The sequence below is a fragment of the Camelus bactrianus genome, chromosome 16 (genome assembly GCF_048773025.1).
Source record: "Camelus bactrianus isolate YW-2024 breed Bactrian camel chromosome 16, ASM4877302v1, whole genome shotgun sequence".
Taxonomy (NCBI): Eukaryota; Metazoa; Chordata; class Mammalia; order Artiodactyla; family Camelidae; genus Camelus; species Camelus bactrianus.
Window position 1 is genome coordinate 43,221,063 of NC_133554.1, and position 14,140 is coordinate 43,235,202.

A 14,140-nucleotide genomic window follows, 5' to 3' on the forward strand; every position below is an offset into this window, starting at 1 on the left:
CCAACCTTTTTTTTTTTTTTTTTAATGAAGGTACTGGGGATTGAACCCAGGACGTGTGCATGCTAAGTATTTGCTCTACCATTGAGCAATACCTACCCCGATGAGTCTTTTTATTGTGGTAAAAGATACATGAAATTTTCAGTTTTAAGTGGCTAATTCAGTGGCAGTGATTCACAATATTGTGTACCCATCATCATTATCCATTTTCTTGTATCCATTTTCCCTCCCCATCATTCTACTTTCTTTATGAATTTGCCTATTCTAGGTATCTCATGTAAGTGGAATCATACAATATTTGTCCTTTTTTGTCTGGTTTATTTCACTTAGCATGTTTTCAAGGATCATCTGTGTATCTCATCAAAATTTCATTCCTTTTTAAGGTTGAGTAATGTTCTATTGTATGTATATACATTTTCTTTATTCATTCATCTATCAGTGGGCATTTGTGTTGTTTCCACCTTTGGGGAATAATGTTGTAAAGAATGTTTGTAAATAATATTGCTATGAACATTGAGGTACAAGTATCTGAGTCCCTGCTTTTAACTCTTTTGTCTGACTTCTTTTAATCACTATTATGTTTGTGAGATAAAAGGTACTGTTTTAATTTCTACTGAAATGTACCTTTGGGGTTTAAAGCTTAGTGTTTTTATTTTGACGAACATAGGAGCAGTCAAGGCATCATAGTACAATTAAAGAGAATCTTGAAGAATGAGTACAGATTTACCAAACAAAGTTCCAAACAAAAAGAGCAGCTCAAGGACTCTACATAAATATTTGGGAGAATGAAAAAGCACTGAGTTGAACTACTGTTAATGCTTTTGAGAGTGCCAGGTGCTGCGCTAAGCACTTCACATCCACTATCTCATGGAGCCCTGTCAAGTAGCTCTTATTGTACCCATTTTACAGGTTTGGAAACTGAGGATCAGAGACTAATAATTGTCCAAATTATGCAGTTAGTGGTATAGCTTAAGTCAGCCAATGCACTCGTGCACGCTCTCTCTCTCCATATGTATATATAAACACAAATTGCCACTATTTGGTTCCCTACTATTTTCACTTATTACTATAACATAAAGCATTTCACATGTCACTGAATATTTTTAAAGCATCATGACATAGTTTTAAATAGCTGCTCAACAGTATTACCTCCCATGTTGCACTATAAAATTTTAAACTAATCATCTCATTTGGATGGACATTTAGATTGTTTTGCTTTTTTTTAAAGTTTTTTTTGGGGGGGTAGTAATTATGTTTATTTATTTACTGTTATTTAATTTTTTTAATGGAGGTACTGGGGATCGAACCCAGGACCTCGTGCATGCTAAGCACACACTCTACCACTGAGCTGTACCTTCCCCTCTTAGATTGTTTTGCTTTTACTGCTTTGCTTTTAAATAGTGTTTACATCTTTGATGACAGATACTTGTTCACATTCATTATTTTTTTTCTCTAGGATAAATTCCTGGAACTGGAATTGCTGGGTCAAAGAGTGTTCACCTTTTTAAGATTTTTGATACATGGCACGGTAGGATTGTCCTCTAGGAGGTTGTACCTATTTCCATTCCACCAGCAGTGTGAAGAGCATCCCATAGTGTTCTCATCCCTAAAAAGTAGGGTAGAGTCTAGAGAGGCACAAGGAGGTTTTGAGAGTTGTGAAAATCCTGAAGATGTTTATAAGCTAAGAGGAAAGAACAGAGGAGAAGGGGAGAATGTGAAGATAAATGCAACCTGAGAAGGGAACAAATGACTGAGCAGTGGCCTCTGGAGCACTGAGGGTTGAGCCAGTGACTGGGATTGCCCTGCGGAGGATGTGGGAAATCCGACTTGCCCGCTGCCCCAGGTACCAGAGCCATCCATTTGGGGTTAGGGACATCCACTTTGTATTCCCCAGGCTGCATGGACTGACTTCTGCCATAGTATTTACCACATTACTTTTCACTTTTCATTTTTCTGTCTTACCAAATACTTTGAAGGCATGTGTTTTGTTTGTTCTTATTCCAGTATCCCCAGAGTCTACTCAGTGCCTGCATGCAGCAGGTAATTGATAAAAATGTATTAAACGAATGATGGAAGGATTCAGAGAAGTTTAGGAGAGATGGGGAATTTGAGAGTTCTTGTCTGCTGGCCAGAGAAGTCTTTTGTTTTTTAATTGAGGTATAGTTGACTTACAATATTATAGAAGTTTCAGGTGTACAACACAGAGATTCACAATTTTTAAAGGTTATACTCCATTTATAGTTATTATAAAATATTGACTAGATTCCCTGGGCCATACAATATAGCCTTGTTGCTTTTTTATTTTCTATATAGTAGTTTGTATCTCTTAATCCCCTACCCCTATCTTGCCCCTCACTTCCCCCTCCCTACTGGTAACCACTAGTTTGTTCTCTATATATCTGTGAGTCTATTTCATTTTTGTTATATTCACTGATTTGTTTTAGTTTTTAGATTCCACATATAAATGATATCATACAGTATTTGTCTTTCTCTGTCTGACTTACTTTACTAAGCATAATACTCTCTAAGTCCATTTATGTTGTTGCAAATGGCAGCATTTCATTCTTTTTTATGGCTGAGTAGTATTCCATTGTGTGTGTGTGTGTGTGTGTGTGTGTGTGTGTGTGTGTGTGTGTATCTTCTTTATTCATTCATCTGTTGATGGACACTTTGTTTCCATATCTTGGTTATTGTAAATAATGCTGCTATGAACATTGGGGTGCATGTATCTTTTTGAATTAGTATTTTTGTTTTCTTTTATATACAGAGTTGCTGGTAGTTCTATTTTTAGCTTTTTGAGGAATGGCTGTACTGTTTTCCACCATGGCTGCACCAATTTACATTCCCACCAATAGTGTATGAGGTTCCCTTTTCCCCACATCCTCTCCAACATTTGTTATTTGTGATCCTTTTGATGATAGCCATTCTGACAGGGTGTGAGGTGATATCTCATTGTGGTTTTGATTTGCATTTCTCTGATGTTTAGCAATGTTGAGCATCTTTTCATGTGCCCATTGGCCATCTGTATGTCTTCTTTGGAGAAATGTGTATTCAAGTCTGTCCATTTTTTAATCAGGTCATTTGTTTTTTTTGATGTTGAGTTGTGTGAGCTGTTTATATATTTTGGATATTATACCCCCTTATGGTCATCTCATCTGCAAATATTTTCTCCCATTCAGTAGGCTGTCTCTTTATTGTGTCAATGGTTTCCTTTACTGTGCAAAAGCTTTTAAGTTTAATTAGGTCCCCAGAGGTGAGGTCTAAAAGACAGCCATGGCAGTGAGGAAAATGGATGAATGGGAAGGAAGAAGGATTGGCTAGGGATAGGAATAGACTTGGAATGCTTAACAGCTGGGATGAATGGATGGAAAAAGCAGAGGTTAAGTCTGATAAGGGATGCGTTTTGTGCATGTGTACAGCCAAGGACAGGATACAGTTAAGTTAAGGGTGTTTTGAAAGGGGGACTTTCAAGCTGAAGTTTTTGAGGTTGGAGGAATCATAAGAGGAAAATCAAGGAGAGAATGAAGCCTGCAGTTGGGATTATATCACCACCCAAAACTAATCTCTTAATATAATAATAATAATTAAAAATTAACAGAGTATTTTAATGGATCTTAGCTCCTTATCTGTTTATTTTTCCTAAACTATTGAATTTAGGTATTTTTATACCTTTATGTGCAGTTATGCTCCCTATAGAATGGTGACTGTATCTGTAAATCCTGGATGCTGCCTTAGCTAAATATGTTTGTAGTAAATCCGTTTGACAAAAAGACAAAAAGTGCTCCTTCCATGACTGATAGATGTTATGTGTTTCATGTTTGCCGATTTGATAGGCAAAGGATGTCTGTTCCTTTCATTAGCATTCATCAGATTGCCAGTGAGTTCGCACATTTGTTGTTTTCCATCAACCACCTTGTAAATGAATAGTTTAGACCTTTTGCCTTTTCTTCCCTGCAAAAAAAAAAAAAAATTTTTTTTTTAATATCAGAGGATCCCTGAGTACATCTCTCTGTAAAAAAATTTCAAATGCAGACCGTAAAAAGCCCCACTGATACAGTTCCTCTCCCCTCCCCAGAGGAGCATTCTTGGGCATCTGCCTTCCAGGCCTTTTTCTGTTCATCTGCAATCATGGCGTTTGGTTTTGTTTGCTGTGCATCTTGTATTCCAACCTGTTTTTTCTCCTTAACAACAGTCTTGGTAACCTTTCTAAGGCAGTACATATGCTGGTCACTTGGAATCGCTCCCGTTTTCTCCTGCTGTGGGTACTACTCTTTGTAAGGGCCAAATTGTATTCCATAGTGTGGATTTACTTACCATTTCCCACATGTTGAGTTGTTGCACGCAATGCTGGGATGAATATTTTTGTGTGTACCCACCTCTTGTGTAACTGGGGAGCAATGTTTAATGACCGAGTTCGATTGCCCATGAAAGAGGCCATTTCCTTTCCCACCCACAGGATGAGCAAGAGCTCATGTCTCCCTCATATCTTCATAGGCATAGCATATTATCAAGTTTAAAATTTCTCCCAATCTAGTGGGTGAATAATATTGTATTGTTAAGTTGCATTTCCCTGACTACTGGGTCGAACATGCTCATTCACTGATTTGACAGATGTTTGAGTGTCCACTCTCTGCAAGGCACTGTACAAGCACCAAGTCAATGATGGTGAATAAAACAGATGTCGAGGGGAGGGCATAGCTCCAGTGGTAAAGCACATGCTTAGCATGCATGAGGTCCTGGGTTCAATCCCCAGTACTTCCTAGAAGAATAAATAAATAAATAAACATAATTACCTCCCCCAACAACAACAACAAAAAAGATGTCATTCCTGCCCTCACAAATCAAGGAAACGAAATCTTTTAGTGGCCGATATTTTTTTCAATATTTTGCCTCTTTCTTGTGTTAACAATTCGGTACTTTTACAACCAAATTTAAATTTTTTCTGTACCCAGATCTATTAGTCTTTTCTTTTATGCTTTTACCCTGGAAAATCTTCTCCTACCCCCAAATAATATACATATTCATATGCATCTTTTGTTTTTTTTAAAAATGAGTATTTTGTAGCTGTAAATGTAATGGGGGTGAAGGTATAGCTCATTGGTAGAGCATGTGCTTAGCATGCATGAGGTCCTGGGTTCAATCCCCAGTACTTCCATTAAAAAAATAAACATTTTTAAAAAATTTAAATAAAAACGGCCTCGTTCCCTGGAGTCTGCCTGCTGTAAAAGGGAGGACAGCTCACCATCCTCCCCTGAGAGTGAGGCTTCCAGCTTGGACCCAGGACTAGAGAGGATTTCCCTCTCTTCTCTCTGTGAAAACTAAAGCAAAAATTTCATCCAGAAAGGAGAGGTTGTTGTTGTCCATAACGAGGTAAAAGATTGTCTTTTCGTGTTGGGTGAAAAGGAATCTCCAGATACAACTCTCCACAGAGGAGGGGATGTTGGGCAACAGCTGCTGGAGGCCAACTCAGGACTCCTGACCCAACTCAGGACTCCTGACCCGAATCTGCAGTGTGACTCCAAATGATAATGACAGCGGAGAGCCCAGGGCCCCTCAGCAAAAGGACGGGAGAACAGGCTGCTGGGAGCCCCCTAATTCCATTCCCACCTGCAGTGGGCAGGACAAGCTCACGGCCTGGGAGGTTCTTGTGTTGCTCTTATACCTTTTTATCCTATCACAAGAGTAACAATTGCTCAGTGCAGAAAACTTGGGAACCACAAAGAAGGGGAAATAAAATTTCAACCTAACAACACCCATGCTTTGGTTCTGTGCACGAATCATTTATTTGTCTTCATAAAAATTGGCTTGGCTTGAAAAGCTTTCTCTTAAAGATGAATGGTGGTACTTTTGGCTTTGGGTCCAGAGAACGAAGTGAGAGTAGCGGGGACAGTTGATGGCTCGTCCTCCTGTCACTGATTCTCAAAGACCACAAGTGCAGTGACCATTGTTTCAGATAGCATGCATTGGGTGAGAATTGCTCATTGGTAGAGTAGGTGCTTAGTTAGCATGTACGAGGTCCTGGGTTCAATCCCCAGTATGTTTATTTTTATTTTTATTTTTTATTGAAGTACAGTCAATTATAATGTGTCAATTTCTGCTGTACAGCACAATGTCCCAGTTATGCATATACATACATACATTCATTTTCATTTTTTTCATTAAAGGTTATTACAAGAAACTTTTTTTAAAAATCTATTTTTATATATAGTGGCTAACATTTTTAAATCTCAAATTCCCAAATTTAACACTTCCCATCCCTTTCCCTGCCCAGTACATATGAAAAAAAAAAAAAAAGCGTGCATGACTGGCCTGGGGGGGACACAACCATAAATGGGTCTCGGGCATCGCATTTATTACTCCCTCAACCGTCATTTACTGAAATGCCTGTTCAAAGAATATAGTCCCAGTCTCCGCATGCTTGAGGCAGACACAGATTCCTAATTAAATAAGTACGATACCAAAGAAAGCTACTTGCTGGGATTGTCCAAAAAAGGCTCTGCAGAGATAGTGTGTTTGGACTGAGTCTTGAGGATCAAATCAGCATTGACCAGGGCAAAAAATGTGGGAAGGGCAGATCAAGCAGAGGGAATAGCACATGCAGACGCCTGGAAGCAAAGGGGAGCAGGTCATATCCAGCAATCAGGAACTAGTTTGCTAAGGCTGGATTATAGGAGCCTCAGAAGGGACAAGGTGGGGTCAGGAGGCCAGAGAGCTTGGTGGAGGCAGAGGCTGGAAGCTGTCTGCCCTGTTGAGTTTCGATTTTAGCCTGAAGGTAGGGAGGAGCCACTGAAGGTCATGATCAGAGTTGTGATTCCCAAAGACTGTTCCAGCATCCTCGCAGGGCATGGGTTTCAAGACCAGTAGGTGAGGTTCTTCCTTGAAGTGACAAAGGCAGGTCGGGCACTGAGAGTGCAGTTAGTGGCAGAATCTGTCACTCCTTAGGAGGCTGAACAGGTACATGGATGGTAGGGGAAGGGGAGCAACAAGGATCACTTCCTCCTGGCTTGGGGACTGCGTGGTGGAGGGACTGTCATCCACTTAGGCAAAGGAGGAAGATGCAGGCAAAGGCTGAGTCTGCAGACATTCCCAGTGGAGAGAGGAGCTGAAGTTCACGTCAGGCTGGAGGTCACTCAGGAGAAGGATGAGCTGGCCCCAGAGGACTTGCAGAGTGTGGACAAGAAGGTCAGGGACTGGTCCTCCAGGGTTAGGGGGAGGTGGCACAACAAGCTCCGGGAGCAGCCTGGCATGGGGTTCACTGGATATGCCCCTCCACACGCAGCAGCAGGTAGTCCTTGAGGACCAGGGGCAGCGGGAGGCAGGTGGCGGCCTGTCGGCAGCGGCTACCCAACTGAGCACGCACAGCCAGCCGGGCCAGGTGCTGCAGCCGCCTCGGCTGGTTCACCATGCGCAGGGCTGAGCTGTAGAAGGCTTCATGCTCCTAGGCCGGGAGTGGAACAGGGTCAGATGGCCCAACACCCTGACTGTGCCCTTCCATCTGGGGGTGACCTAGTGGTGAGGCCCTGGGATTTTGCAACATGCACCCATCTGGGCGTTTGTTGCATCTCAAAGGACTCAGATTCAGAGCCAGAGAGGCCCTGGAGGGATCATGGGAGCTGGGACCACACTGCAGGGCAGGGTCTCAGCCATGTCTGCACCCACCCCCACTCCAAAGGTGCTAGCACAGTGCCCACAGAGTCAGAGATGCCTGATAAATGTCTATACTGATGCAGGTAAGAGAGAGGCTAGAGGAGTGTGTGCAGTTAGAAGTTGTTCTGAGCTGCCAGGGGGAGGGGAACCCAGGAACCCAGGGGCTTCATTCTGTGTATCTTCTGGCCCAGGGTCCCTTTTGCTTTTGCCTCTGGGAAGCCCATCTGGACCTGGGACTCATCCTTGCTCTCTGTCTCCCCAGAGCCTGGGAATGAGCAGTGCCCCGGGTGTGGACATACCTGCCACAGCTCTGGGAACACTGCCTCGACCCAGGTATCACAGGATGGGACACAAGGGTAGGCGTTAAGCAGGACTTCCAGGGCCCGAGGGAAGTTGGCACAGTGTCTCAGCATCTAGAAATCAAAAGAGGGTCTCAGACTAGAAAACAAAAGAGGATCTCAGGGGCACCATACCTCTCCCAACCAAGGGCAGACCCATGTCCTGCCTGGGTCAAAGCCCTACTCACACCCAAATTTGGGAGGCCAAAGTCTGAATCCCTCCTCATCCCCTTCTCTGCCTCAGTTTACCCCACCTTCAAGTGTGCTCCAATCTCCTGGCCCCAGCCACTTTCCCTGGGGGCTTTTTCCTCCCTTGGACACCCTACCCCTTAGCCCTCACTGGTCCTTCTCAAGATGGGGACAGACCCCTGGCACAGAGAGTGGGCTCCCAGTCTCTTGGTCTCTCTTCCTGGCGGCAGGGTAATCCAGCCTTAGGCTCTCCTACCCAACTGGAACCTCCTTTCACGGGCCCTCCCTACGCACCTCAGGGCGCACAGGCTGGGCCCCATAGTCCAGCAGCGCAGCAAAAAGGACCTCGGGCTCCCAGCTGGGGGCGTCCTGGACGGCCTGCAGCGCGAGGTCCATGGGTGTGTGGCCCGCCTCGTTGGGGACTGCGGCGGAGGCCCCGTGGAGCAGCAGCAACTCGGCCAGGCCCCCACAGCCGTTGGCACAGGCATTGTGCAGTGGCGTGTGGCGCTTGCGCCCAGCCGCCCGGGCATCAGCCCCGGCCTCCAGGAGCCGGCGCGCAGTGGCCTGGTGCTGCCGGCGGCTGTCCAGGCCCTCGGCCCCTGCACATGCGGCGTTCAGGGCTGTCTCACCCTGGCTGGTGCGCAGGTTCACGTCGGCACCGTGCTCCAGGTAGAGAGCCACGTGCTCCTCCAGGCCATGCACCGCCGCCACATGCAGGGGTGTCACCTCACTCTCCCCCGCTGCCAAGTTCACGGTCGCTCCTGCCTCCAGCAGCATCTTGGCGCACCTGGAGGCAGGGTAAAAGGCCCCCCAAGGCAAACCCTGAGGGACCAAGGCCTGGCCTGGGAACCCCTCAGCCTGCTGTCATCCCTGACGCCTTCATCCCACTCGCCTTGGCTCAGGCAAGCCTGGTGTCCACCATCAGACTCACAGAAGCCCCATGACAGACAGCAGAGCTGGAAGGCCCGTCGAAGCCTCCGGGAGCATTTGAGTTTTCAGATGAAAAACTTCAGCCCAGAAAGGTTGTGGGGCAGCCAAGGACACCCAGCAAGTCAGTGGCTGCTCTGGAATTAGTACTCACTAACTCAAATGATCCCTCTCAAAGTCTAACCTGACTCCCCAATCAGACTGGGACCCCAAGGCCTGCTTCTGAATCACTTGTCTGTGGTCTCTTAACATTTTGATAGCATAAAAAGTTTTGAAAACCTACTAATGTGTACACTACAAAGCAGAGAAAATTAAGGAGTATGATCCCAAAAGAAAAAGAAATAGAAATCCTATTAGTATTTTCTTTCTGCCTCCAAACTTAAAGACCACCCTTCCTGGCCAGCTGCACCTACTCCAGTAAAGGAAGGCACTTGGGTCCCACTTATTCCACTTTTCTCTGGAGAAAACAAAGAAAACCAAACAACAAAAACCAGATTTTAGGGAGCACATGTTTCACAGTTCTGGTTCCTGGAAAAATTATAGGTCAGAACACTGCTGAGGCAAATATGCATCATTAACCACCGCAGGGTAAAACAAACACCCTACAAACTAAATTAATGATGACACTAAACTAACAGTAATTTAAAAGACAGATCAGTAGCCACCGGAAACTCAGGAGCAGACCCATCAATCCTAAGGAAACCCTGATGACCAAGTGTTCTGCCCCCAAACAGCCAGAGTTCCAGCTCCCTTCAGTGCGTATATCTGGTAGGTGCTTTGCTCAGTGGCAAAGTGTTGAATAGCCATCCGACCACAAACTACTTAATTTATTTCCCTGGTAAATTCTAATCACAAACTAATTTTTGTTCCCATATACTAACTTTAAACAACACCAAAAAGCTCACTCAGTAGGGTTCCAGTCAGCAGAACCATTCTCACTTCACTTAAAGGGATCAAGTCTGTTGCAAAGTGCACCACTTGCTCGTAAGAACTCAAGAAAGGGCTGGAAAATTTGGATTTCTGGGTCCGTCACTGGTCTAGTTCTACCCAGGGAGAGGTCCCCAGCATGTGAGCTGTGGAGTACCTTCCAGGAGCTCTTGACTCCTTACCACTGCCAGCCCTGTCTGTGGAGCTGACTTGTAAAAGTGCAAATACCATTCTGTATGGGGTCCAAGAAACTGTTGACCTTAAAAAGGTGGGAAGGAAGGTGTGTGGAGATCTCATACTAAAGTTGGGAATCACTGGGCTAGATCTTTCTCTTTTTTGGTCATAGGCAGCCGAATTTTTTGTTTTTCTGTTATTGTTGTTTTTGGGTTTTTTAGCTTTTTTTTAATTGAAGGATAGTTGACTTACAATGTTGTGTTAGTTTCAGGTATACAGCAAAGTGATTCAGTTATACATATATATACTCTTTTTCAGATTCTTTTCCATTATAGGTAATTACAAGATATTGAATGTAGTTCCCTGTGCTATACAGTAGGTCCTTGTTGTTTATTTGGTATATAGTATTGTGTATCTGTTAATTCAAGCTTTTTTTTTTAACTTTTTTTGGTAGATTTATTCATTTATTTCTATTTGGAGGAGGTACTGGGAATTGAACCCGGGACCTCATGTGTGTTAAACGTGTGCTCTACCACTTGAGCTATACCCTCCCCCACCAATCCCAAGCTCTTAACTTATCCCTTGCCCCCTTTCCCCTTTGGTAACTGTAAGTTTGTTTTCTATGTCTGTGAGTCTGTTTCTGTTTTATAAATAAATACATTTGTATCACTTTGTAGATTCTACGTATAAGTGATATCATATGATACTTGTCTTTGTCTGACTTATTTCACTTAGTATGACAATATCTAGGTCCATCCATGTTGCTGCAACTGGCATTGTTTCATTCTTTTTTATGGTTGAGTAATATTCTGTTCTACACACACACACATATATACACCACAACTTCTTTATCCATTTGTCTGCCTATGGACACTTAGACTGCTCCCGTGTCTTGGCTATTGTAAATAGTGCTGCTGTGAACATTGGGGTACATGAGCTAGATCTTTCTTGATGTCTACCTCAAAACAGCCAGGAATGTGGCTACAGCGGGTTCACAGGGAATACGAAACTACAGTTGGAACAGGGTTTTGCCTCCTTGGTTTAGCTGATGTGACCTTAGACAAGTAACTAAACCTTTCTGAGTTTCAGTTTTATCATCCATAGAATAAGACATGTCTCCCAGGCTGTTGTGAGGACATGTTTATGTGAAGTGCTTCCCCTGCTTTTTAGCATGTGAGCTGGTGACACACAACACATACACACACACCCCTTTCCAAACCATCTCAGCCTCTAGGCACCTACTGCAAGGACTCCGGAGCTGTGCAGAGGTGCAAGGGGGTTGTGCCCTCCTCAGACAGCACGTTGACCTTGGCACCGAAGGTCAGCAGCAGCCGCACACAGTCAGACTGGGCCCGGGCACAGGCTTCGTGCAAGGCTGCTCGGCCCCCAACACGGGCATCCAGCTCAGCTCCCTGTCGGATCAGGTAGCGGGCACAGTCGGTGTAGCCTCGGGCTGCGGCGATGGTGAGGGGTGCCGTATGCTTGGCCTTTGGGGTCAGCACCCAGAACCCTGGGGAGAGCAGGCAGTGTTGGGGGGTGGTCTGTGACACCGGCAGGCAGGGCAGGCTGTGATGCACATGAGGGACATGCTGCAGGATGAGACCAGGATGCCCTGGGTGAGGGGGGGGGAGGGTCACATCTCTAACAGTTGAAGGCAGGCAGGAATTTGGAGCCTGTGGTGACTGTGAGAGCATTAGCTCTACGAGGATTTGAACCCCCATATCCCTGGATGGGGTTTGAGGCAATCTCCTGTCACTCTGAAGAACAGGGTGATCATTTGGTTTACATGGACAAGCCCTCTTGTCAGAATAGATCCTAAGGATCTGGCAGGTACACAAAGATGTTGGTACATTGCTATTTAAAATAGATTTTTAAAAAACAGAACCAAATCTACCCAATCTTTTTGGGGGATAGTTATATAAATCGTGGTACACGATTTATCCATACAATAGAATTCATGCACCTATTTAAAATATTATGTGGACTTAACGATGTTTACTGACATTGAAAGATGTTACATGAAAAAATCAAGCTATAAATAGCATCTGGAATATAATTTCATTCTATGAAAGAAAAAATATTCATGTGTGGATATATATTCAGAGAAAAAATTGCAATGTAAGATAAGTGTGTTCCTATGTAATTTGTATGATATGTTAATATAACTTTAATTCTGAAAAGACATACAAACCACTAACTATGCCTCACCTCTGTTTAGGAGGGAGCTAGAATGAGCAGTGGGAAGGGCCGGTCAAGTCCATGGTCTGGAGGGAGGCCATGGGGCTGGGACTCTCCCCCTCCCCGCCCCCACCTCTTCCCTCTCCACCCCCACGTCTTCCCTCCCCCTCCTCTTCTGCCCCACCTGGTGCTCCCTACCCTGTTCAGCTGACCAGGCCAGCTGGTTGCTCACAGTCTCCACAATCATGTTGGCAGCGTCTTCATCTTGGAACAGGGCTTGGATCTGTTGCAGGTCGCCGGAGAACAGGGCATTGTGCACAGCTGGGTCGCGGCAGGAGCGGCGCGGCCTAGTCAGGCCGGCCCGGGAACTTGCCGGGCGCCTTTGGCTCCGGCACTGCTGGGCTGCGGCCCGACGCCGGTCCTCCCATTCCAACCACTCCCGCTGCAGGCGGAGAGAGCGCAGTGTGGAGGAGGTGAAGGGGAAGGTCTCCTTTGCCATGGGGAGGGATCCAGGGGTCTGAGCAGCGGCCGCTGGGCAAAGCCGGTTCGGTTCCCTCCGCCCGTCTGCCACCCTTGCTCTGAGGAGCCACCCTGCCCCCTCAACGGTGACCCAGAGAGAGGAGCAGCTGAGGCTATAAATAATAGGCCCTTCGTTGCTCTGGTAAACACGGTTTGCCCAGAGTCATAATCTTGGTGCAGAGAAGGTGTTGGGCCAACCCCCAGCCCCAGCCGGCGCTAGGGACACCCTCTGCCCCTGTGCATACCCTCAGACTGGGGAGTTGGCCTCAGCTGAGCCCCAGTCCGCATCCTTCCACTTCTCTGGAGTGAGCATCTTGTGTTGGCAACGTCTGAGGTGAGTGAAACAGTCAATCAGGGAGATGGACGGAAGAGCCCCCTGGCCTCTCTGATGTTGGCTGGAGGGCAGACCCCAACCCTGGAAGTAAGGACAGGTGAAGTCAGAGTTCAAATAGCTCTTCCTGGCGTCTGCAGTAACAGTAATAACTCTGCACATATATGCACAGGGCTTTATAATACTTAAATCACTTAAAAATTTTTTTGGGGGGGGTTGGATAGTTAGGTTTACTTACTTACTTATTTTAATGGAGGTGCTGAGGATTGAACCCAGGACCTTGTGCAAGCTAAGCACTCACTACTACTGAGCCATACTGTCCCCTCCTTAAATCACTTTTATATCCATCTTTATTTGGGTGACCACACATACTTCCTGGCTTACCCAGATAAACAAAAAATTTGATTTTAACGATAAATTATATGATCAAGCTAATTATCACAAAATTTGAACACCTCTGAGATGGGTGGTCTTACGTCTGTTTTACTGATGAGGAACATAAGGCTTAGCAAGGTGAAACTACTTACTCAAGATCACAGCTTGTAAGGGGGGAGCCAGGTTAGCACCCCAGTGGGCCTGACTCCAGAGATGCACTGTGGCTCCCAGTGCTGTGGCTCCCATGTGAGGGGAAGACAGTGAGAGAGCCCCTCCTGACCTTCCAAGCAGGACAGCATGGTCCCTAAAACTGCCTTCGTTGAGTCTTGGATTTTCGTTTTTTGTTTTTTCTCCTAGCTCCTAAAAGGGCTCACATGCCTGCCTGAGGAGGACCAAGGGGTTGGCCACGGAACTCTGGGGACTTGGACCAAAGAGACCTTCAAGAACTTCACCCTCTGGAGGAAGCGGCTGTGCTTCCAGGAGCCTCTAGGGGGAGGAATGAGGCCGTGAAACAGCACTAGCTGGTGTGGCTGCCAAG

The 14,140-nt window shown here is 45.5% G+C and overlaps 1 protein-coding gene across 3 annotated transcripts; it reads right to left on the minus strand.

Annotated features, from left to right (window-relative positions):
• Positions 1-5,785: 5,785 nt before the first annotated feature.
• On the minus strand, positions 5,786-13,678 carry ASB16 (ankyrin repeat and SOCS box containing 16). 3 transcript variants are annotated; one of them, XM_074343325.1, is made up of 6 exons: positions 13,142-13,678; positions 12,576-12,819; positions 11,442-11,811; positions 8,466-8,958; positions 7,944-8,057; positions 5,786-7,435 (listed from the first exon to the last, which is right to left on the minus strand). In XM_074343325.1, exons 2-6 carry the CDS (start codon positions 12,622-12,624, stop codon positions 7,250-7,252), a joined length of 1,212 nt encoding a protein of 403 aa, XP_074199426.1. In that variant the 5' UTR covers positions 12,625-12,819; positions 13,142-13,678; the 3' UTR covers positions 5,786-7,249. The 3 variants fall into 3 exon arrangements, with proteins under 3 accessions (XP_074199426.1, XP_074199425.1, XP_045375978.2); XM_074343324.1 differs by lacking the exon at positions 13,142-13,678 and having other exon boundaries at positions 5,787-7,435; positions 12,576-13,089; XM_045520022.2 differs by lacking the exon at positions 13,142-13,678 and having other exon boundaries at positions 5,789-7,435; positions 11,442-11,709; positions 12,576-13,079.
• Positions 13,679-14,140: the final 462 nt, after the last annotated feature.

Coding starts and splice junctions, on each gene's coding strand:
- ASB16 (XM_074343324.1), bottom strand. CDS start 12,876: ATGGCAAAGGAGACCTTCCCCTTCACCTCCTCCACACTGCGCTCTCTC. Junction 8,959..11,441: donor ACAGCTCCGGAGTCCTTGCA/GTAGGTGCCTAG, acceptor CCCTGCCTCCAG/GTGCGCCAAGATGCTGCTGG. Junction 7,436..7,943: donor TGTTCCCAGAGCTGTGGCAG/GTATGTCCACAC, acceptor CTCCCGGCCTAG/GAGCATGAAGCCTTCTACAG.